This window comes from Budorcas taxicolor, chromosome 4 (assembly GCF_023091745.1).
Source record: "Budorcas taxicolor isolate Tak-1 chromosome 4, Takin1.1, whole genome shotgun sequence".
Taxonomy (NCBI): domain Eukaryota; kingdom Metazoa; phylum Chordata; class Mammalia; order Artiodactyla; family Bovidae; genus Budorcas; species Budorcas taxicolor.
Genome location: NC_068913.1, coordinates 33,858,503 through 33,885,019, shown reverse-complemented (window position 1 = coordinate 33,885,019; position 26,517 = coordinate 33,858,503). Strand labels below are relative to the sequence as shown.

General features: G+C 42.4%; 1 protein-coding gene and 1 non-coding gene across 2 annotated transcripts; both read right to left on the bottom strand.

Annotated features, from left to right (window-relative positions):
* Nucleotides 1-184: 184 nt before the first annotated feature.
* Nucleotides 185-25,775, bottom strand: MALSU1 (mitochondrial assembly of ribosomal large subunit 1). The gene is made up of 4 exons (XM_052638988.1): nucleotides 25,477-25,775; nucleotides 24,105-24,283; nucleotides 2,861-2,942; nucleotides 185-389 (listed from the first exon to the last, which is right to left on the bottom strand). Exons 1-4 carry the CDS (start codon nucleotides 25,730-25,732, stop codon nucleotides 214-216), a joined length of 693 nt encoding a protein of 230 aa, XP_052494948.1. The 5' UTR covers nucleotides 25,733-25,775; the 3' UTR covers nucleotides 185-213.
* Nucleotides 1,542-1,648, bottom strand: LOC128047115 (U6 spliceosomal RNA). The gene has a single exon (XR_008199303.1). It is a non-coding gene; the product is annotated as a U6 spliceosomal RNA (small nuclear RNA).
* Nucleotides 25,776-26,517: the final 742 nt, after the last annotated feature.

The following is a 26,517-nucleotide window of genomic DNA, read 5'->3' as shown; positions in this document are numbered from 1 at the left end:
GGAATAAAGACAATATCTTTAGTTGGAATTGTAGGTAAGTGAGCTAATTTGAATATAATGATTCGTGGCATGAAAATTAGCTCACTTACCTACAATTCCATGTGTCAGGATTAGAACCCAAAGAGAATACCTGTTTTCGTAACAACTAATTAGGTTAAAAGAAGTGACTCAATCCAAATTTGAAATGACTAAAGCAGTTCATTTTATTCATATTTAAACTCCACAGGAGTCAGACGAAGGGCCATCTTCTAGTCCAAGAATGAAGTCTTCAGGTAAGGTCTCAGGTGCTATCTGAGCTAACTGGTCATCGTAAGAACGCAGGGTCCATAGTTTTTCTAATTCATAGGCTTCTCGGGTTTCTGGAAGCATCAAATGGACCACCATGCTGCCTACCACGGACAGATAAGAATCACAAGTGAAGAAGCAGTTCATTTACTTTACCCTTCTGATCTCACAAACCTGTGACAGAGCAGTGGTTCTCAAAGTGTGAACCCCAGATCAGCATTACCTGAGAACTAGCAAAAAGACTGAAGTGATGCTGTGCCTTGCTCAATGCATCACATGTAATACTACTTGGTAGACAATCCAAAAGTACTGTAATTCTGCACAGCCTGTGAGCAAAACGCTGGCAGAGTTCTATCTTAGAAATACTGTCTCCTGGAACAAAGAGAAAGTTTGCTTACAACAGTGGTTCTCAATCAGGGACTTTTTTTTTTTTTTTAATTTCACCTTTTTTTTTAATTGAAGGATAACTGCTTTACAGAATTTTGTTTTCTGTCAAACCTCAACATAACTCAGCCATAGGTATACATATATCCCCCTTCCTTTTTAACTTCCCTCCCATCCCCCTCTGCATGCCACCCTTCTAGGTTGAAACAGAGCCCATTTGAGTTTCCTGAGAAATACAGCAAATTTTCGTTGGCTTTCTTATTTTACATATGGTGATATAAGTTTCCATGTTACTCTTCCCATACATCTCACCCTCTCCTCCCCTCTCCCCCGACCACAAGTCTATTCTCTTGTCTGTTTCTCCACTGCTGCCCTGTAAATAAATTCTTCAGGACCATTTTTCTAGAGTCCATATATATGCATTAGAATACGGTATTTATCTTTCTCATTCCGACTCAGTTCACTCTGTGTAATAGGTTCTAGGTTCATCCACCTCATTAGAACTGACTCAAAGGCATTCTTTTTTATGGCTGAGTAATAAAATACTCCACTGTGTATGTGTATCGCAACTTCTTTATGCTTTCATCTGTTGATGGACATCTAGGCTGTTTCCATGTTACAGCTATTATAAATAGTAGTGAATAATGGGATGCACGTGTCTTTTTAATTTTGGCTTCCTTAGGGTATATGCCTAGGAGTGGGATTGCTGGGTCATATGGTGGTTTGATTCCTAGTTTTTTAAGGAATCTCCATACCGTCTTCCATACTGGTTGTACCAATTTACATTCCCACCAATAGTGCAAGAGCATTCCCTTTTCTCCACACCCTCTCCAGCATTTATTGTTTGTAGACTTTTTTTTTTTTTTTTTTTTACAAATATGGAATGCTTCACGAATTTGCACGTCATCTTTGCGCAGGGGCCATGCTAATCTTCTCTGTATCGTTCCAATTTTAGTATATGTGCTGCCGAAGCGAGCACTGTTTGTAGACTTTTTGATGAGGGCCATTCTGACCTGTGTGAGGTGATATCTCGTTGTAGTTTTTGATTTGCATTTCTCTAATAATGAGCGTCCATCAGGACATTTTTAATTTTCACCTTTACAGGGTGCAGAGAGGAGAAAGGATGCTGCTAAACATCCTACGACATACAGAGTATTCCTCCCTGCCCAAAATGCTAACAGTGGCATGGCTGAGAAACCCTGATGGGACACAGCCTTGGCAGAGTGTTTCTTCCAGTGTAACTGTGGGCCTGCTTCCTGCCCATCACAAAAGATCTGCACACACTAATCACAGGGTTCATCTCTTTGAACTACGGGTGCAGCTGTCATCTGGTCAAAAAATGCTGCTTGATGTTGCTACTGCTCTTGCTGAGGAACAACTATATTTTATCAACCCCTGAATAACTCCTTTAGCTCACAAGATAAGGTTTCAGAGCCTGCACAGTTCTACAGGTACTGTTTTTACCTTTGTATTAAGTACATTCTGGGGAATTACTTTAAAACTGTGTATATATTCATTCTCAAATCTGTTAGGTCTTCTCAGAATTCCAGTCTGCTTTTCTTATCGTTCCCTGTGCCTAGAATGCCCTTCACCTTACAGGAGTTACTTAAGGCCAAGGTTCTATGTACACCAAGGAGCCTTCTACTGCTCCTTGGGTAGAAGTTGGGGATCTCTCCCATGTTATTCATCCTGCTCTCCATCAGCTTTCTGACCTGTGTGGCTACTTAATACACACTAGGGAGAAGGCAATGGCACCCCACTCCAGTACTCTTGCCTGGAAAATCCATGGACGGAGAAGCCTGGTAGGCTGCAGTCCATGGGGTCGCTAAGAGTCAGGCACAACTGAGCGACTTCACTTTCACTTTTCACTTTCCTGCATTGGAGAAGGAAATGGCAACCCACTCCAGTGTTCTTGCCTGGAGAATCCCAGGGATGGGGGAGCCTGGTGGGCTGCCGTCTCTGGGGGTCACAGAGTTGGACACGACTGAAGCGACTTAGCAGCAGCAGCAGCAGGTGAGATGAGGATTTCAGATGTGAAAAAGACCAAATGGCTTAAAACCAAAGAAAACTTAAAACAACTATCAAAAACTTTTTGTGAAAAAACACCCAGACCGTGATCCTTTTACAACTGAACATAGTTTGAGATGAGTGCATTGTCAAATGATCTGTAGAGTGTGCTAGAGTAACTTACCAAAGTCCACACAGAGCCAGTCATCAGTGTCCTTCCCTTCGATCTTAACATGAGGCTCACTTTCATGTTTCAGGTGTTTGTACTGAAAAAAGCCAAGTCACATGTTAAAGGGGAGGAGGTTGAGGGAACTCTGTTCTTACTGAGGAGTCTTGGACTTATTTGGGAACATGCTTATTCATTCCTCAGAGCTATGCCAAACCCCTTAATAACAACTCCCCCCTTAAATCCTATCCACATCCTACAGCTCTCTGCTGAAGCCCAAACCACTGTGATTGATAGGCAACCAAAGTGCTTCTGAGGTGGACAAGCCTAAATTCAATATCCAGTCCCCACCACCTTCCTTCTGTCCATTACAGCTTCCCTTCACCCTTGGGAGGCACATGCTTCTTCCTGTTTCAAGGCTCAGGCTATTCAAATGCACCGCATATTTAATACAGCACTATTTACAATATCCAGGAGATGAAAGCAACCTATATGTCCACTCAAAGATAAATGGATGAGATGTAGTACATATATACAACGGAGTATTACCCGGCCATAAGAAGGAATGAAACTGGGTCATTGGTAGTGATGTGGATGAACCCAGAGTCTGTTAATAGTGAAAACAGGAAGAGAAAAACGTCACATATTAACGTTAATATTTTATATTCTATATTATATAGAAAAAAGGTACAGAGGTAGAAGAGCAAATAGCTGGGTGCAGGGAAACAAGGCTAAAACGAGTTGGGAGAGCGGCACTGCCATGTGTGAAGCAGCGACCAGGAAGCTGCCGCACAGCGCGGGGAGCAGTTTGGTGTTTTCTGATGACCTAGAGGGGTGGGGTAGGGAAGTGGTGGTAGGAGGGAAGCACAAAGGCAGGGGCTGTATGTATACACACAGCACTGTAAAGCAGTTATACCCCAAATAAAAATGAATTTTAAAACAGATCAGTAATCTTGAAAAAAATTAAAAATACAGTTCTCTCAGGGTAATCAACAGGAAAAACCCACCCAAACGTTCATGGCAGCACTAATTACAATAGCCAGGAGAGAGAAGCAACCTGTGGGTAAAGATGATGTGGTACGTGTATACAATGGAATATCACTGAACCATAAAAAAGAACGGACTTGGGTCATTTTAGTAAATGTGCATAGACTAGAGAGTCACACAGCAATGATCAGAAAATATATAACATACATGAAACCTAGAAAAATGGTACAGATTAACTTATTTGCAGGACAGGAACAGAGAAGCAGATGTGGAGAAAAGACACGTGGACACAGGGAGAGGGGAGGGTGGGGTGAATAACATAACTCAGCCGTGAAAAGGAACAAAATTGGGCCGTTTCTAGTGAAAGTGTTAGTCACTCAGTTGTATCCGACTCTTTGCGACCCCATGGACTGTAGCCCACCAGGCTCCTCTGTCCATGGAATTCTCCAGGCAAGAGTACTGGAGTGGGTTGTCATTTCCTTCTCCAGGTGATCTTCCTGACCCGGGGACTGAATCCAGGTCTCCTTCATTGCAGGCAGACCCTACCAAATGAGCCACCAGGGAAGACCAATTAACAGAAAATATGGAATCTGGAAAAATGGTACAGATGAACTGACTGACAGGACAAAAATGTAAGCAGAAGTAGAGAACGACAAGTGGACACAGGCGAAGAGAAGGGTGGGACGAACTGAGAGAGCAGAGTTGCTAATATATACACTGCCCTGTGTAAAGTACAAAGCAGGTAAGCAGCTGCAGTACAGACAGCTTAGCTCATGTTCCGCAGCGGCCCCAGACGGGTAGGAAGGGGAAAGGTGTGCGTGGGAGGGAGGCTGGCGAGGGTATATGTATACTTAGAACTCATTCACAGTGCTGTATAGCAGAAACTAACACCAATGTAAACCAAATATCCTCTGATCACCATAATCTACGGGGAAAAAAAAAAGAACTATCATATGACCCAGCAATCACAATACAAGATGGATCTCACATCACCTAGAGAAAACCACAGTTCAAAAACACACGTACCCACTGTCCACTGCAGCACTATTTATAACAGCCAGGACATGGGATCAACTAGATTTTCATCCACAGATGAATGGATAATAAGATGTGCTCCATACATAGAATGGAATATCATTCAGTGAAGAACTAAACTGGGTCATTTGCAGTGATGTGGATGTACTGAGAATCTGTCACACAGGTGACGTATGTCAGAAAGAGAACCAACTATGGCATATTAACACACATGCATAGAATCTAGAAAAATGGTAGAGAAGACCCTCTGTGCGGGCTGTGACGGTCGCAGAAGCACAGAAGGGACATGTGGGCACGGGGAGAGGAGGTTGAGATGCGTTGGGAGCGCAGTGTAGACACAGACACACACTGCCACTGCAGTGAACCAGCAGTCAGCCAGTGAGCCCGTGGGAAGCTGCCGTGCGGCTCGCTTGGTGCTCTGTGATGACTAGCAGGGTGGGACAGACGGGGTGGTCGCAGAGAGGCACAAAGGGAGAGGATCTGTGTAGATGGCTGGTTCACTTTGTTGGACAGCAGAAACACAATATTGAAAAGCAATTATAGTTCAATTTTTTTAATGTAATTATAAAAGCATCAGTAACAAAAAGAAAACATGGTACTCACACAACCCAGCAATCCCACTACTGGGAATGTAATCTGAGGCAACCCCAACGCTCACTGCTGCACTACTAAAATACCAGGACATGGATATGAATGGATAAGATAGTGTGGTCCAAATATACAAAGGAAATTACTAATAAAATGGACACAACTGAGTCACTTGGAGTTACATGGATGGAACCGGAACATCAAGAGTGATGTAAGCAGCAAAGAGAAAACTGAGTATCACATTAGCACATATACATGGAATCTAGAACAGTGGTACAGGAGAACCTATTTGTAAGGTAAAAGCAGAGGCACGGAAGCAGAGAATGGACTTGCGGGCACAGGGGAAGGGGAGCCGGGGGACAAACTGGGAGAGTAGTCTTCACACACACTCCCGTGTGTAAGCGACAGCCGCTGGGAAGCTGCTGTACCGCACAGTGAGCCCAGTGAGGTGCTGTGTGATGACCTGCAGAGGTGGGACTGGGTGGGTGCAGTGGGGGGAGGCTCAAAAAAGGGGGATATATCTACACATACAGAGGATTCTCCTGGGACAGCTTTACAATATTGTAAAGCATATATACTCCAATTAAAAATAAATTTTTAAAGATAATTTATCATGAAAAAGAAAACAGAAATAGCATATCACTCAGAAATCCCATTATTAGGGATATACCCTGAGAAAATGATAATTCAAAAAGACATGCACCCCAGGGCTCACTGCAGCACTGTTTACAAAGCCAAGGCATGGAATGCACCTAAATGTCCATCCACAGATGAACGGATAAGATGTTGAAAATTTGGAATATTTGGAAATGACGCAGTATTTTTAGCAATAAAAGCAATGAAATTGTGCTATGTGCAGTGACAGGATAGGCCTAGAGTCTTACAGAGTGAAGTAAAAAAGACAAAATCAAATATCATATCAAGACATATACATGGAATCTGGTAACCGGCACAGATGAACCTATCTGCAGGGCAAGAACGGATGCAGAAGCAGGGAACAAACATGCGGACCTGGGGGAGGGCAGGCTGGGCTGAACCGGCGGCGTGGCGTTGCTGCCATGTCTACACTGCCGTATGTAAATCCACAGCTCCCGGGAGCGGCTCTCCAGCACAGGGAGCCCCGCGCCATGCTCTGCGCAGGCTCGGGCGCGTGTGATCTGGTGGGCTGGAAGGGAGGCTCCAGAGGGAGGGGACCGACGTGTACTTCCTTCACACTGCTGTAGAGCAGGAACGGAACCAATTATACGCCAACTAAATATGAATTAAAAAAACAACCAAAAAAACTAAAAACAGAACTTTCGCATGAATCAGCAACTGCACTGCGTGTATACCCAGAGGAAACCATAATTCAAAAAGACCTACGCACCACAAAACTATTCACAATAAGGACATGGAAGAAACCTAGATGTCCATCCAGAGATGGTTAAGATGTGGTGCATACAGATATAATAGAACATGATTCAGCCGTAAAAAGTAAACTGGGTTATTTTTAGTGATATGGATGGAACTACAGTCTGTCATACAGAGTGAAGCTACAATATCAAATATCACATTAACACGTGGAATCTAGAAAAATACAGACGAACATACACGCAGGTCATGAATAGAGTTGCAGAAGTAGAGAACAGACGTGGACATGCGGGAAGGGGAGGGTAGAACAAGTCAGCGGTACCGCCACATACACATAGTCACGTGAAAAATAACCAGTGGGAAGTTACTGTAGAGCTTGGGGCCTCAGCTGGTGCTGTGTGATTTCCTAGGGAGGTGGGATAAGAGGGGGCTGAAGTGAACAGGAGTCACAAATAGAGGGGATGATGTAAACATATCTGATCACTTTGTTGGACAGCAAAAACAAAATATTCTAAAGCAATTAGAGTCCAGTTAAAAATTCAATTTAAAAAAAAACTGAGAAAAGACCAGTAATCTTGAAAAGAAATTAAAAATGGAACTAACACAAGCCCCAGAAATCCTACTACTGGGCCTAAAACCTGAGAAAATCTTAATTCAAAAAGACACATGCAACCCAATGTTCAGTTCAGCACTGTTTACAATAGGACAGATGTCCATCTTTGATGAATGGATTAAGATGCAGTACATATATACAGTGGAATAGTGTTCAGGTATAAAAAGGAATGAAATTGGGTCATTTGTAGAGCTGGGGATGGTCCTGACTCTCCTACAGAGTGAAATCAGGAAAGAAAAAAGCGAGTATCATATGTTAATACATATATATGGAACACAGAAAAATGGTACAGAGGACACTATTCGCAGAGCAGGAACAGACACAGAACCAAAGAACAGACATGTGGACACGGGAGGGAAGAAAGGGACAACCGAGAGACAGGCACTTCCCACCTGTGCTGCCATGTGCGAAATGAAACAGATGGTCAGTGGGTGCTGCTGTAACCAGGGGGCCGAGCTCGGTGCTCTGCAGTGACCTGCAGGAGTGGGATGAATCGGGCGGGGGGAGCTCACGAAAGGAATGTGTGTGTACAAATAGCTGATCCTCTTTCGTGGACAGCAGAAACTAACACAATATTCTAAAGCAATTATATTCCACTTAGAAATAGATTTAAAAAGATCATTTGTGAAAAAGAAAACTAAAAATAGAAATATCACTTGGTTTAGTCTCTAAGTTGTGTCCGACTCTTTGCAACCCCAGGCTTCTCTGTCCATGGGGATTCTCCAGACAAGAATACTGGAGTGGGTTGCCATTTCCTTCTCCAGGGCATCTTCCCGACCCGTGAATCGAACCTGGATCTCCTGCACTGCAGGCAGATTCTTTTCCAACTGAGCTATGAGGGAAGCAGAATTATCACATGACTCAGAGATTCCACTCTTGGGGATATACTCTGAGAATGATAATTCAAAAAGACACATGCACTCTAATGTTCACTGCAGCACTACTTACAAAGTCAAGACGCAGAAGGTATCTAAATGTCTGTCCACAGATGAATTAATAAAGAACCCAGAGGGTGGGAAGGGAGGAAATGGCAGTGGGAGGGAAATACAAAGGAGACAATATATGTATACATAGAGCTAATTCACTTTGTTGGACAGCACAAACAATAGGGTAAAACAATTATACTCCAATTAAAAATAAATTTAAAGCAATAAATAACAGATTAATAATCTTCAAAAATTAGAAGTCAATACTGTATGTTAATAAAATTAAAATTTCATACTATTAATGCTATCTGCCCCAGCAATCCCACTAGTGGATGCTGCTGCTACTGCTGCTGCTAAGTCGTGTCTGACTCTCTGCGACCCCATAGACGGCAGCCCACCAGGCTCCCCCCGTCCCTGGGGTTCTCCAGGCAAGAACACTGGAGTGGGTTGCCATTTCCTTCTCCAATGCATGAAGGTGAAAAGTGAAAGTGAAGTCGATCAGTCGAGTCCCACTCAGCAACCCCATGGACTGCAGCCCACCACACTCCTCCGTCCATGGGATTTTCCAGGCAAGAGTACTGGAGTGGGGTGCCATTGCCTTCTTCGCACTAGTGGTTGAGAAAACCGTAATTCAACAAGATATATACACACCCAAATGTTTACTGCAGCACTGTTTACAATAGCCAGCATATGTAATCAACCTAAACCTCCATCCATAGATGAATGGATAAGATGTGGAAAATACAATGGAATATTATTTAGCCATAAAGTAGCAATATGGGTGCGCCTAGAGTCTGTCATACAGGGTAAAGTAAGCCAGACCAGAAAATCAAATATATTAACACATATACATGAATCTAGAAACTGGCACAGATGAACCTATCTGCAGGGCAAGAACGGATGCAGAAGCAGGGAACAAACATGCGGACCTGGGGGAGGGCAGGCTGGGCTGAACCGGCGGCGTGGCGTTGCCACGTCTACACTGCCGTATGTAAATCCACAGCTCCCGGGAGCGGCTCTCCAGCACAGGGAGCCCCGCGCCATGCTCTGCGCAGGCTCGGGCGCGTGTGATCTGGTGGGCTGGAAGGGAGGCTCCAGAGGGAGGGGACCGACGTGTACTTCCTTCACACTGCTGTAGAGCAGGAACGGAACCAATTATACGCCAACTAAATATAAATTTTTAAAAAACCATTATTCATGAAAAAACTAAAAACAGGACTTTCGCATAAATCAGCAACTGCACTGTGTGCATACCCAGAGAAAAGCATAACTGGAAAAGACACCCACAGCACAGTGTTCACTGCGGCACTATTCACAACAGCCAGGACATGGAAGCAACGTGAATGGCCTCCACAGAGGAATGGCTGAGAAGGTGCAGTGCGTACACACATGGAATACTACTCGGCCATAAAAAGGAAGGGAGTTGGCTCATTCGTAGACATGGATGGAACTAGAGTCTGTTGTACAGAGTGAAGTAATAAGTCAGAAAATCAAACCCTGTATATTAACACATATGTGGCATCTAGAAAAAAGACATATAAACATATATGCAGGTCATGAAAAGAATTGCAAAAGTAGAGAACAGACACTTGGACATGCATGAAGGGGAGGGTAAGAACAACTGAGAGAGTAGCCCTGTATATATACACTGCCACTGAAAAATACCTAGTAAGTGGGAAGTTGCTGTAGAGCTAGAGACCTTAGCTTGGTGCTTTGTGGTTTCCTAGAGGGGTGAGATAAAGAAGGCTGGGGTGGGAGGCAGTCACAAATGGAGGGGATTACGTATAAATATAGCTGATCACTCTGTTGGACAATATAAACTAACAAAACATTCTAAATCAATTAGAGTCCAGTTAAAAATTCAAATTAAAAAAACTAAAAGAAGATCAGTAATCTGAAAAAGAAATTAAGAAGAATTACCATAAGCCCCAGCAATCACATTTCTGGGCATAAAATCAGAAAACAATAATTCAAAAGGGCATAAACACCCCGATGTTCAATGCAGCACTATTCACAATATCCAGGACATGGAGGAAACCTAGATGTCCATCCACAGACGAGTAGATTAAGAGATGTGGTACATGCATAAAATGGAACATTATTCAGCCATAAAAAGGAATGAAACTGGGTCATCTGTAGAGCTGTGGATGGTCCCTGACTCTGTCATACAGAGAAAACTCAGAAAAATGGATATGACTCATTATCACAAGTACATGGAATCGAGAAAAATGGTACAGATGAAACGATCTGCAAAGCAGGAACAGACAGAGAAGTGGAGAACGGACACATGGTCATAAGGGAAGGGAAGGAGGGGATGCACTGGAGAGGAGCTCTGCCATGCATGCACTGCCGTGTGTAAAACAGCAACAGGGAGCTGGCGGGCTGCTGCTGTGTACCACAGGGAGCTCAGCTTGGTGCTCTGTGATGGCAATAGTGGGATGACGTGGGCTGGGGCACAGGGAGGCTCAAAAAAGGACTGTATGTGTACAAACAGCTGATTCCTTTTATTTTGAACAGCAGAAACTAACAATATTGTAAAGCAATTATACTCCAGTTAACATATAGATTAAAGAAATAGAAGATCACTAATCTTGAAAAAAGATTAAAAATTGAACTACCATATCACAGCAATCCACTACTGGTATATACCCTGAGAAAACCATCATTCAGCAGGCACAGGCACCCCAACACTCACTGCAGAACTAATTACCAAAGTCAGGGAATGGAAGCAACCTAGAGATGAATGGACAATGACGTGGGACGCACACAATGGACGACTACTCAGCCAATAAAAGGAACAGAACTGTGCTACTGGCAGTGATGTGGATGGGCTGGACCCTCAGAGTGAAGTCAGTCAGCAAGGAAAATCAAGTAACACAGATTAACACAAACATATGGAATCTAGAAAACTGGAACAGATGAGCCTATTTGCAGGGGAAAAATAGAGATGCAGAAGCAGAGAGCAAGCAGACACAGGGAAGGGGAAGGCGGGACAAACTGGTAGAACAGCTGCCGGATAAACCACCATGTGCGAAACTCACAGCGATCAGCAGTGGCAGAGCACAGGGAGCCAGCTCCACGCTCAGTGGTGCCCCAGAATGGCAGGGCGGGGAGAGGGCTGTGCGCGGCGGGCTCAGGAGGGAGGGGGTGTGTGTGTATTCATAACTCATTCACATTGTTTCACAGCAGAAAATAACACTCAAAACCAAGTTTACTCCAATTAAAAATTAATTAAAATATAGAAAACCATTATTCATGAGGAAAAAAAAAAACATAAAAACAGAATTGTCATGACCCAGCAATCCCACTACTAGGCATATAACCTAAGAAGACCATAATTCAACAAGACACACTGACCTCAATGCTCAATGCAGGACTATTTACAAAACCCAGGATATGGAAGCAACCTATAGGTCCATAAACAGATGAATGGCTTAAGAAGGTGTGGTGCGCTTCGGATTCAAGATGGTGGAGTAGAAGGACGTGCACTCATCTCCTGTGAGAGCACCAAAATCACAACTAGCCGCTGAACAACCATCGACAGGAGGACGCTGGAACCTACCAGAAAAAGATACCCCTGGTCCAAAGACAACGAAGAAGCCACAGCAAGACGGCAGGGAGGCACAAACACGATAAAACCAAATCCCATACCTGCCAGATGCGTAACCCACAAACCGGAGAACAGTAACACCAAAGAAGTTCTCCTACTGTTGCGAGGGCTCTAAACCACACGCCAGGCTTCCCAGCCTGGGGATCCGACAGAGGGCCTGGCAATCCCCAGGTAATTTCACCGGAAAGCCAAAGGGATTCAATTACAAGACTTCCGCAGGACTAGGGGTGGGTAGACCCCAGTCTCAGAAGGCACAAAGAAAACCTTGTGTGCACCAAGACGCAGAGGAGAGGAGCAGTGACCCCACAGCAGACTGAGCCGAAGCTCCCTGCGAGTGTTGGAGGGCCTCCTGCGGGGTGTGGGCTGGCAGGGGTTCATCACAGGGACGCGGGCACTGGCAGCAGCTGTCTGGGAAGGTCCCCCTTGGAGTAAATAAACCCTCTTGGGGGTCACCATTAACCCTACCAGAAAGTCCACAGACCTCAGGGCTGGGTCGCCTCAGGCCAGAAAGGTATCAGGGAGAGAGTGCAACCCCATCCACCAGCAGACAGTTGGATCTGAGCAAAGCCCTGCCCACCAGAGCAAGACCCAGTTTTTCCCCACCACAGTCCCTCCCATCAGGAAGCTTACACAAGCCTGGCCCCCTCCATCAGAGGGCAGACAGAAGAAACAAGAAGAATTGCAGTTCAACAGCAACTAAAACAAAAACCACATTACAGAAAGTTAATCATGATGAAAAAGCAGAAAGTTACGTCCCAGATAAGGGGACAAGACAAACCGCCCCCCCCAACAAAACCAACTAAATTAAGTAAAGGTAGGCAACCTTACAGAAAAAGAGTTCAGAATAATGATAGCAAAGATGATTCAGAATATCAGAAAAAGAATGGAGGCAAAGATTGAGAAGATGCAAGGAATGTTTACCAAGGCCTACAAGAACTGAAGCACAAACAAACAGATGGAAACAAACACCAGAAGGAATCACTAACAGAATAACTGAGGCAGAAGAATGGATAAATGACCTGGAGGACAGAATGCAGAAATCACCACCACAGAATAGAATATAGAAAAAAGAACGAAAAGAAACGAAGACAACCTAAGAGACCTCCGGGACAACACTAAATGCACCAACATTAGCATTACAGGGGTCCCAGAAGGAAGAGAGAGAGAGGACCTGAGAAAATATTTGAAGACATAATAGCTGAAAATTTCCCTGACATGGGAAAGGAGATAGTGAACCAAGTCCAGGAAGCAGAGAGTGTCCCAGACAGGATAAACCCAAGGAGGAACACACTGAGACACATGGTAATTAAACTGACAAAAATGAAAGACAGAGATAAAATATTAACAGCAATGAGGGAAAGACGACAACATACAATGGAACTCCCATCAGTGTATCAGCTGATTTCTCAATTGAAACTCTACCAGCCAGAAGGGAATGGCAGGATATATTGGAAGTGAGGAAAGGAAAGAATCTACAACCAAGAGTACTCTACCCAGCAAGACATTCCTTCAGATTTGATGGAGAAATCCAAAGCTCTCCAGACAAGCAAAAGTTAAGAGAATTCAGCACCACCACACCAGCTTTACAACAAATGCTAAGGACACTTCTCTAGGCAGAAAACAAGAGAAGGAAAAGATGTACCTACAGAAAATAAACCCAGAACAATTAAGAAAACAGTAATAGGATCATACATATCGATAATTACCTTAAATGTAAATGGATCAAATGCACCAACCAAAATACACAGACTGAGCAGATGAAAACACGTGCACGTATGCACTTCCACTTACCCCATCACTCCGCTTGGATCCCCCCAACTGTATGTAATTATTTTATATTGTTAGGTTAACCATGCTCCTGTTATGGTTTGCAACTGCAATTATCTTTTATTTTTTAATCTGGCTATTGGTTGTGAAAACTGATATACATCTTTCAATATTGTGACTATGTAACTATTACTCACTTAAGTGTATCATGATTGGTCAACAGAAAAATAAGAGAATTCTATATCACCAAAACAACCACTTAATAGAAAACCTTATAAGCACTTTTTAAAACCCAAATGCAGATCAAAATTATCTTGGAATTTTTTGAAACATACAAATACCCAGGTATTGCTGTATTTTGGTCAGAGTTCCAGGTATGTTTCTAATGAACAGCCATGTTTAAAAACAACTGGACTATATGAGGATCTTATCCAATTTATTTCATTTTTTAAATTTCACTTTCAGTGCTCCCATTTCATTTAGTTTGTTTTACACTTTCTCCATCTCTTTTTTTGGATGTTTTTTCTCAAGGCTTTATCAAGCATAGAAGAAAAGCCCTTGTATACATATATATATAGATAATATGTATAAATTATTTTAGAAAACTTACAAGTTTTGCCTAACTAAAAAATTTATCAAATTAATATCTACATTTTGATTCCACTTGTTTGACCTAGTATAAATAGAATGCTAGATTTCTAATTTAAAAAAAAAAAGATATCCAAAAAGTACCAAAGATTCACTATAAAGCACATAGAACTATAATTAATATCTTGTAATAACCTAAAATGGAAAATAATTTTAAAAATAATGTATAACTGAATCAGAAGAAAAAAAAATTCTACTCTTTGAAATTTAGTACTGCTTATCTTTTTTCCAGTTTTTCTAAATGTCCTATAGACATATGAGATATAAAATTTTAAATATATTTGTGTAGGATATAAGATTAATATAAATAGAAATCTATTAATTTTAAATTATTAATGACATCATTCAAAATGCCTTTATTATTTTTTCTGCACTTGATAAAATATTCTCAGAGAAATGTTAATATGTCTCATTATGACTATATATTTTTTTTTCCCTTCTATTTTCTTCTGATTTTTGCTTTATGTATTTTTGCTTCTTTGTTATTAGGTGTCTAATGGTTTACGATGTTGATTCTTCTTCATGAACTGTACCTTTTATCATTAAGAATATTCATCTTTGTTTCATTTAAAAATAGATAATCGTCCCCAAAAACGATGTGGGGGGTGTGTGTATGTATGTATGTATGTATATATACATATATGTACACAATGGAGTATTATTCTGCCATAAAAAGGAACAATATTGGGTCATTTGTAGTGATGTGGGTAGACCTTCACTCTGTCATACAGAGTGAAGTCAGAAAAACAAGTACCATATATTAACATACAGACGTGGCATGCAGAACAATGGTACAGATGAGCCTACCTGCAGGGCAGAAATAGAGACGCAGCAGTAGAGAAGGCATGTGAACCCAAGGCAAGGGGAGTGTGAAACAAACTGGTGGAGTAGCGTTGCCACATAAGCATCACCATGTATGAAATAGAGCAGTGGTGGGAAGCTGCGGTGTAGCACAGGAGGCTCAGCCCGATGCTCGGTGATGACCCAGACAGGTGCGGTGGAGGGTGGGAGGGAAGGGATATATGTATACTTATTACTTATTCACACTGCTGTACAAAAGAAACTACATAACAATGTAAACCAATTTAAATCCAATTAAAAGTAGATTTTATTCATGAAACAAAACTAAACATAGAACTATCACGTAATCCAGTGACCCCACTACGGGGTATATACCCAGAGAAAACCATAATTCAAAAAGACACACACATCACAATCTTCACTGCAGTATTCACCATAGCCAGGACATGGAAGCAAACTAAATGTCCATTCACAGATGAATGGATAAGCAGATATGGTTTACACGCACACACACAATGGAATAATACTCAGAGATAAAGAAGAATGAAACTGGGTCGTTTGTAATGATGTGGATGGAACTAGAATCTGTCATACAGAGTGAGGTAAGTTAGAAAGAGAAAATCAAATATTATATATTAACACATACATGGAACCTAGAAAAATGGTACAGATGAACATACGTGCAGGGCAGGAAAAGAGTCCCAGAAGTATTCACCAGACATGCGGACATGCGGGAAGTGCAGGGCAGGATGAATTTAGAGACAAGCACTGAAATATACACAGTGTCATGAGTAAGACAGGCAAGTAGTGGGAAGCTGCTCTACAGCACAGGCAGCTCAGCTCAGGGCTTTGTGATGGCGTAAAGGGGTGATGGGACGGAGGGCACGGCAGTGGGAGGGAGCCCCCCAGGGAGGGCATATATGTACACGTGTAGGTGATTCGCTTTGTTGGACAGCAGACACTAACAACACTGTAAAGCAACTGTACTCCAATTAGAAAATAAATTTAAAAAATAAAAGATAATTAATGTGGTAAAAAAAAAATCTTAAAAACACAACTACCATATCCCCAAGCAATCCCACTCCCAGGTATATAATCTGAGAAAACCACTAAGTCAAAAAGATACATGCACCCCAATATTCAACACATTATTTACAATATCCAGGACATGGAAGCAACCTAAATGCCCATCCACAGATGAATGGATGAAGATGTGGTATGTATAGATACACGAGGGAATATTGCTCAGCCTATATACCCACAGAAAACTTTAACTGAAGAAGACACATGAGGCTTGCCTGGTGGCTCAGTGGTGATGAATCTGCCTGACGTTGCAGGAGACATGGGTTCCAGCCCTGGCCTGGGAGGACCTCAGGCACTTTATCGTGACTAAGCCCGTGCACCGAAACAATTGAGCCCGTGCTCTGGGGCCCAGGGACCGCAAGTGCTGGGCCCACATGCTGCAACCACTGAGGCTCGAAGCCCACAGGCCCTGGAGCCAATGCACCGAGAAGCCCGTGCACCCCAACCAGAGAGTAGCCCCCGCTCACCACAACTAGAGAAAAGCTCAGGCAGCAAAAGAGACCCAGTATAGCCAAAACTAACTAAATAAATAAAATTGTTTTTAAAAAAGACACGTGGTGCCCAATGTTCACTGCAGCACTTTTTACAAAAGCCAGGATATGGAGTAACCTAGATGTCCCGCAACAGATGAATGGATTAAGAAGATGTAGTACATACATACAATGGAATATTATTCAACCATAAAATGGAAAGAAACTGGGTCATCTGTAGTGCTGTGGATGGTCCTTGACTCTTAGAGGGTAACAGGCAGGAAGGCCAGGGGTCTCCAAACGGAGGAAATAGGCTGCAAGTGTCAGACACTTTTTCTCTCTGTTAAGCAGCAGAAGGAAGCAAACTACTCATGTTATATTTTTTCCCCTTCTCTATACAAATTTAAAGAGTTTTCTTTTAAAATTATGTGTTGCCATGACAACACCTAGTTCCACCTGAACTTAACTTTTCTCAAACCATGAGCTAACCAATGCATTTTTCTTATGGAAATGTTTGTCTTAGCTATGTTAATGAACTACATCTCTACCCCAGACTGTCTTCAAGTCAGTTCCACCTAAGACTCAGAATGGACCTGACAAACCTGTATGTTTTACTCATGCACTGTTCTCCTAATCTATGTTAATAAAACTAACTATTTACTTAGAAACCTGCCTTTCTTCAAGATTCATGTCATCTTCAAGATTCATGTCAATCGTTTTATGGCCCGGGATGACTCATCTGGTGCCAATGTTATTTCAAAATGCATGTTGTGGGTGAGGGGCCTGGTGCCACTCTGAGTTTTGAGACATCTCCTTTCTATAATTAACAGCTTGCTAGTAGCTATATAACATCCGGCTAAAGACTAGCAGGTGGGCACTCCTTCTGCCCCCTTCTAATGTCTATGTCAGAAGCTTTCTCTATCTTTTATACTTTAATAGAACTTTATTACAGAAAAGCTCTGAGTGATCAAGCCTCATCACTCGCCCCAGATAGAATTCTTCTCCTCCAGAGGCCAAGAAACCCAGCGTCTTTCCTGGTTCAGCAACATCCTTTCATACAGAGTGAACTCAGAAAGAGAAAAACGAGTCTCATATATTAACACACATACATGGAACCTAGAAGAATGATACAGTTGAACTTACATGCAGGTCGTGGACAGAGCTGCAGAAGTAGAGAACAGGCATACGGACACACGGGACAGGGAGAGTCAGACCAAATGGAAGGGCAGAGCTGCGTAAACACACTGCCAGGTACAAAACAGCCAGCTAGCGGGTAGCTGCTCTACACCACAGTGAGTTCAGTTCACTGCTTTGCGATCACCCAGAGGGACGGAGAGGCGTAGGATGGAAGGGGCTGGGGTGGGAGGGAGGCCCAAATGGAAGGGATATATGTATATATAGGTGATTCACTGTTGGACAGCAGAAGTCAACACATCATTTTAAAGAAATTATATGCCCATTAAAAAATAAACAGAAGATCATTACTGATGAAAAAAATCTAAAAACAGAACAACCATTTGCCCTAGGAATCCCTTACTGGGCATATAACCTGAGAAAACCATAATTCAGAAAAAAAAAAAAAACCACGCACGCACCCCAATGTTCAATGTTGTACTATTTACAATAGTCATGGACGCAACCTAGATGTCCAACAACAGATGAATGGAATAGGAAGACATGGTACATACAATGGAATATTACTGAGCCATAAAAAGGAAGGAACTGAGTCAGTTGAACTGAGGTAGATGTATCTAGAGCCTCTCATACAGAGTGAATAAGTCAGAGAGAGAAAAATAAATATCATGTATTAACACCTAATTAGAATCCAGAAATATGGTACTGATGAACCTATTTGCAGGGCAGGAATGCAGACATGGATAGAGAAAAGACTTGTGGACACAGTGGGGGACGGGGACACTATTCATCACAGTGGGATGAATTGAGAGGCTAGCACTAAAATGTATACATTACCCCATGTAAAACTGACAGCTGCTGGGAAGCTGCTGTGTAGCACAGGGAACTTAGCTCCATGCTGTGTGGTGACCTAGAAGGGTGGGATGGAGGCTCAAGAGGAAGGAGATACGGTTACACGTAGAGCTCAAGTCTCTTTTTTGGATAGCAGAAACTAACACAAGCCAATAAAGCAATTATACTCCAACTGAAAAAAAAGAAAACCTATGCAGAGCACTACTTTACATAAATCAAGATCTTTTTTGATTCACCTCCTAGATTAATGAAAATGAAAAATAGAAGACACATGGGATCTAATTAAACTTAAAAGCTTTTGCACAGCAAAGGAAACCATAAACAAGACAGAAGGAGAACCTTCAGAATGGGAGAAAATATTTGCAAAGGACACAAGTGACAAAGGATTAATCTCCCAAGTACACAAGCAGCTCATGCAGTTCAATACAGAAAAAAAAAAAACACACATGACCAACACACACATGAAGAGATGCTCAACTTCACTAATTATTAGAGAAAAGCAAGTCAAACTACAATGAGGCATCATCTCACACTTCAGAATGGCCATCATCAAAAAATCTACAAGCATTAAATGTCTAAGAGGGTGTGGAGAAAAGGGGACCTTCTTGCACTGTTAATGGGAATTTAAGTTGACACAGCTACTCTGGAGAACAGTATGGAAATTCCTTGAAAAACTAAAACTAGAACAACCATTCAGTTCAGTTCAGTCGCTCAGGCGTGTCCGACTCTTTGCGACCCCATGAACCGCAGCACGCCAGGCCGCCCTGTCCATCACCAACTCCCGGAGTTCACTCAAACTCACGTCCATCAAGTTGGTGACGCCATCCAGCCATCTCATCCTCTGTCGTCCCTTTCTCCTCCTGCCCCCAACCCCTCACTTTGGCATAAGGTGGCCAAAGTACTAGAGTTTCAGCTTTAGCATCCTTCCTTCCAATGAATACCCAGGGCTGATCTCCTTCAGAATGGACTGGTTGGAACTACCGTATGACCCAGCAGTTCCATTACTGGGCACATACCCTGGTAAAACCATAATTCAAAAAGACACATGTACCCCAGCGTTCACTGCAGCACTGTGTACAATAGCCAGGACATAGAAGCAACCTAGATGTCCAGCGACAGGGGAATGGACTAAGATGTAGTACATATATACAACAGAATATTACCCAGTCAGAAAAAGGAGCGAAACTGGGTCATTATTAGTGATGTAGATGGACCTAGAGTCTATGATACAGAGTGAAGTAAGTCAGAAAGAGAAAAGTAAGTATTGGATATTAAGGCACATATGTGGAATGTAGGTGAACCTATTTGCCGGGCGGGAACTGGAGGTGTAGAGAACAGATGTGTAGACACAAGGTGGATGGCGGGGGGGGGTGGGGGGGGGTGGGTGGGATGGATTGGGAGATTGGGGTTGACATGTATACACTACCATGGGTAAAACAGATAGCTAGTGGGGACCTGCAGGAAGGTTCCCACCTGGGCAGGAAGCTCATCTCAGGGCTGTGGTGACCTAGAGGGGTGGGATGGAGGTTCAAGAGGGAGGTGATATACTGTATTCTTATAAATGATTCACTTAGTTGTACAGCAGAAAGCAACACAACATTGTAAAGCAATTATACCCCAATTAAAGAAAAAATGAAATTACTGTTAAGGGGATGGGGAAAGGAAAAAATTGGGCAACTAACTGGGACTGACATACAGACAGTACTATAAAACAACTAACAGCAACCTACTTATAGCACAGGGACTCGACACAATACTCTGTAATGGCCTAGAAAAGAGTGGGTATATATGTGGGGCTTACCTGGTAGGAGAAAAAAACTGCAGATCAATATACTAGCAAACCAAATTCAACACCACATTAAAAGAATAATACACCAAGACCACATGGGATTTATTTCTGGAAAGTGAGGACGTTTCCACATGAAAATCAATCAATGTAATAAGCCATATTAACAAAACGAAGAACAAAAACCATATAATCATCTCAAATACATGCAGAAAAACCATTTAACAAAACTCAATACCCTTTCATGAGAAAAACTCAACAAAGATTAAAAAAAAAATCTCCTCAAGATAATAAAGGCCATATATGAAAAGCCCACAGCTATTAGCCATCATCCAACTCAATGACAAAAAACTGAAAGTTTTACCTCTCAGATCAGGAACAAGACAAGAATGCCCACATCTGCCACTTTCTATTTGACACAGTATTGAAAGATCTAGCCATGGCCATTTGACCAAAGGAAAAGAAAAGAAAAAAGTAACCAAACTGGAGAGGAAGAGATAAAACTATCTCAGTTTGCAGATGACATGATCTTATACCATAAAGAAAACGATAAAGACTGTACCCAAAAAACCTGTTAGAAAAAATGGATTCAGCAAAGTTGCAGGATATGAGATCAACATCCCCAAATCAGTTGTGCTTCTGTATACTTAAAAAGCAACCTGAAAGGGAAATGAAGAAAACAATCCTGTTTGCAATTGAATAAAAAAGGATAAAATACTTAGAAATAAACATGACCAAAGGAGCAAGACTTGCACACTGAAAACTACACAACGCTGCAAAGATGACACCAACAAATAGCCGCCCTGTACCCATGAACTGGAGCACAATACTGTGCAGACCATCTACAGATTCAATACAATCAATCCCTATAAATCCCACAACTTTTTTAATAGAAACAGAAAAATCTATCCTAAAATGTGTATGTAATCTAAAGGGACCCCCAAATAGCCACAAACAATTTTAAAAGGAAAGAGCACAGTTGGAGATCTCAAGCTTCCTAATTTAAAAACTTTTCATACAGCTACATTAATCAAAACAGTCATCAAGACAGACTTAACAGACCAATTCAATAAAGAGCCCATATGTTCCAATGTTATTTCAACAAGGGTGCCAAGTCCACTCAACAGGGAAAGACAGTCCTTTCAACAAACAGTGTTGGGAAAACTAGATACCTACATGCAAGATCTTAACACCGTCTACTAAAACTAATTCAAAATGTACCAAAGATTTCAACATGAAACCTAAAACCATTCAACCCTTAGAGGAAAACAGTGGAGGGACTTCCCTGGCAGTTCAGTGGTTAAGACTGAAAGCTTCCACTGCAGGCAGTGTGAGTTTGATCCCTGGTCAGGGAACTAAGATCTCATGTGCAATGCAACACAGCCAAAACAAAGAAAACATGGTGGAAAAAGCCTCACAACACTGGATTTAGCCATGATTTCTTGGATATGAGACCAAAGGCAAGAACAAAAAAATATAGAACTTTTGTGCATCAAAAGACACTATCAGAGTAACAAGGCAACCTATAGAACAGGAGAAAATACATACAATGACATAGGGTTTATATCCAGAATATTCAGAGAACTCTCGCAACTTCACACACACACAAAAAATCAATTAAAACATGGACACAGGACTGTATTCAAGCACTGCAAATGGGCTCATAACCATGTGAAAAGATTCTCAGCCTCACTAATTATCGGGGAAATGCAAATCAAAATCAGGAGTACTACTTCATGATCCTTAGACTGTCTCAGACAGTAAAGAATCTGCCTGAAATGCGGGAGACCCAGGTTCGATCCCTGGGTAGGGAAGATCCCTTGGAGAAAGTAATGGCAACCCATTCCAGGATTCTTACCTGGAGAATCCCATGGAAAGAGGAGCCTGGCGGGCTACAGTCCATGGGGTCAAAAAGAGCTGGACACGACTGAGCAACTAAGAATTTCACACGTTCAGACTCATTTATCAACAAACTGGAAAAGAACAAGTGGTGAGAATTCTGAACACCTGTGCACTGCTGGGGTATAGCTACTATGTTAAAGAATATGACACTTCCTCAAAAAATTCAACATAGCATCACCATGGCAATTTCACTTCTGAAATAAAAGCAGGAACATGAACAGATAGTTCTCCACTCATGTTTATAGCATCATTATTCACAACAGTCAGAAGACAGAGCAACCCAAATGCCCACCATGTGGGTGGATAAGATACAATTAAGTTATAGACATATGTTAAAATAAATATTCAGCCTTAAAAAGAAGAAAATTCTAACACATGTGACCACACAGAAAAACCTTGAAAAATATTATGCTAAGTGAAATAAGCCAAAATAGCAAATAGAGTATGATTCCACTCAAGGAGGTACTTATTAGTGTAGTCAAGTTCAGAGACGGAAAGCAGAATGGTGCTGCCGGGGCTAGGGGAAGGAAGAATGGGGAGTTCTGGTTTAAGGTGTACAGAGTTTTCTGCAAGATGAAAAATGCTCTGGAGATGGATAGTAGTAACCGTCCTACAACAACGTGAATGTAACTAGTGCCACTTAACTGCACACCTAAAAATGACTAAAATAAGCTTCATGCGATATACATTTTACCACAAACAAAAACAACACTTTCTTGACTTTGTCCTTTTCTCCCTTTTCACCTAAAATTTCTGTAAAAGTCATTTCTATTCCCCTCCCTTGCTCTTCCACAAAAACTTTCTCTGAAAAATCTCTCATTCTTTTTACATCTCCAAGCTCAATGGTCATTTCTAAGCCTCACTTACTCTGTTCTACTGTTATATCTGACAGAGACCCTGAGGTCCTTTTTCCTCCATGACCTCCTAGTTCTCTTTGTCTCTCCAACTACCCTCCTTTTTAAGAATCTTCCTTTGTTCTGCCCTGCTGCACCAGGGTTTTGTTCTCAGTCTCCTTATTTTACCACTCTTCTCTAAGGCAATCCCAGCTGCTCTTTCGGTCTTAACTGTCCCCTCCATGCCTAATTTTCACCAGGGTGAAATAAATATGTTTCCCTGAATCAGCTTCCAAGTATATTTTCTTCCTCATTCTGATTCCTATTCAGTCTAGCTGGAAAATGAACTACCTTTTCTTTCCTCAACTAGACTTGTGATTTCAGAAGACAAGGACTAAATCTTTTCATCTGAATTAAACTCTAGGCCAGCACTATCCAACAGAACTTTCTGCAGCTGCAGAAATGTTATTTGCACTGTTCAATACAATAAGCCACATATGGCCACCTAAAGTGTGGCTAGCACAGCTGAAGACCTGAATTTTTAGTTTTAATTTATCGTTACAGTCACACAGGGCTAGTGGGTAACTGGACAGTTTTGCTCTAGAAATCCCTCAGTAATACTGTATTCTAGTCTGCCTCAGGTTAGTACTTTTTTTCCTTGTCACAGAGACAAGAATATGAAAATAGCCTGACCCACTAAGGCTAGATATTGGTCCTTATAACTTTCACCATCAAAGAACATAAAACACTTGTGCCAGTTCTGGGTTTCTCATATAATCTCTGTGACGGGTTTAGTTTTCAAGTGCTCCTCTTCAGTCTGATGCATTAACACTATTCTATTAAGTTAAAGATTTCAAAGAAAAAGAAAGCATCCTACCATTTTCACAATGTAGTAGGCCATGGCATGCAAGTGTCGAGTGGAAGTGCCACTACCAATCACAAAGTAATCTGTATATTTCATTTCTGGAGGAACTTTGATGACACAAATGTCTCTTGCATTTTCTTGCCTCAAAAGTGAAACCAGCATATCGATGTCAAACTTGGGACCAGCGTGATCTGAAACGCACAAAGATTTGGTTGTGTCAGGTGGCCAAGAGAAGACAGGCATGCTGTGCACTCAGAAATGCAGGCAGCTGACAGCAAAACTGCTCCTCTGGGAAGGTGTTCAGATCTGAAATGCTTTGTAAAACAACTGGGCCCAGGCCTCCTGGAAGTTGAACCTGGGCTCTGGCTTTATATAGCACTGCTCAACTTTTCTGGGAAGGTGCTCAGGTCACAGAGAGCCACCACATCCTTTCCTATTAGCAAATGCTAGTACCATACACCAGCAATAACCGCTTCTGTTTCAGTACTTGAGGAAACAAGTAACACTGCTCAAGCAGAGAACTGCTACACAAAGAGAGAAAAACAGAAGCACAATGTGGGAAGGTGGTAATACCCTGGGACATATTAAACTGAACTCCAGCCAGAAAGGGTCACAGAACTAGCACTGGGAACTGGAAGCTCTTAGGTAGTATCTGGCCCACAACCTTCATCTGAGAAACTCAGACCTAGCCAAGTATGTGTGGCCGCAGACCTACCAATTCGAGGGCTAGAAGTTTAACAGCAGTTCTCATTCTGAACTCTCAAGTTTTTCTTACAATGTCATTTGGGTTTTGTAACAACTGTTATCTGTGAAAATCACTCCCCTTCACCCCCGCCTCTGGAGATTTAGATACTTGGATTGTCACCGTGATGTATTATAGCCTCTGGACTTACAGTTGTCTTAAGCTTTAAAGTTGACTCCCAAGGCGCTAGATGTTAACCTCTCCCTCTCATCTTTCACAGGTGTGATCTGTTTACCATCTCTCAAGCGTCTAAAAACTTACACAAATAGGAGGCCCTTAAATTGGCCATATCTCCTATTAGCGCTTCTTACTGCACCTTTTAGCCCCCAGCTCCTTCTCAGAACTCTCATGCTACAACACTGTTGACAAGTCCATTTCTCCGGACCCTAGGAAGAGAGTGAAGGGAGGTGAGGACGCTGAGGGTGTGATGCCAAGAGTCCGGCGTGGCTATTCATTCAGACGGACGCCTGGGGTTTCGGAGACTGATTCAGTTCATCTTTTGGTCTCACTGAAATGCAAAGCTGGTGCCAACAACCTTTGCAGGCCCTTCCGGTTCTGCTTTGTAGAAGTTTTGTGACCCCAATAAAAATGCAGAGAGGAGAACTCAGCATCCACGAAGGTCCCGCCTCCCCACTCCCGTACCTGCGGTGCCAGACTCCGGGAGTCCCTCGTCGGCTGTCCCCTCCGCCTGCTCCTCCAGGCCTGGCCCGCCGTGCAGGCCGCGCGCTGGGTCCGGAGCCAGGCAGGCCCTGCCGAGTGCTGCCCTCGCCGTAGGCCTTCCCACGGCCAGCAGCCGAAGACGGGGCGTGGCACTAGCAGCGGGCCACGCGCGGGGGAACACGGCCCTGCGGCACAGCTGCGCCCCGAGCCGCAGCGCTACAAAGCTGCCGGGCCCCATGGTAATAGCCTTGCGTCGACTCACGGGGCGGGGCTTAATGGGGCTCGTGCAGGTGTGCGGCTTTCGATTGGCTAGGTCAATGCAGCCGGGCACGGAAAATTGACGTCAGGAGCGTGGGCGTGGCCAGAAGGTGGGCCGTGGGCGGAGTATGAAAACCAGGCAGGGGAGGAGGAGGATGGTAATCCGACAGTGACCCGGAAGAATTTAGGTATTAGGAAAATATTAATTATTTTTTGACGTGACTTTGTAATTTACACTACATTTTTGCTGTAATTATTCTGTTTCTAAACAAATAAGATTGCGAGCTTGAGGACTAATTTTACGTTTAGGTATAACACATTGATAAATATCTGAAGTAATGCATATCCGTCAGAGTAAGTTTTTCTTTGATAATATTTTGAGTGATTTTTTTTCACCATAGGTAGTTATTCTAATTACTAACTAAGCCATAGTAACTGTATGTTCAATAGCAGTCTTCCACCAAACACCCGGATTTGCTTTTGACATTGGCACTTAAACATCCATAATAACGAACAATATGAAAATCATTATATCTTTTCTAAATTAATATTTTACTAATTGAGTCTCTAATGAATCAAACTTCTAAAATTTCAAGTAAAAAAAAAGACATAAAATAAATTTAAACCAGGCAAGTTTTCCCTACTTGGTTATGAATTCCGCCCCCTCCCCCCCCCCGCCCCCCCGCCCCACCCCACGCTACCGTTCACATGTTTCAAGTAAACATTCATTTGCTTTGTTCTTAATTCATTCTTTCTACGTTTAAA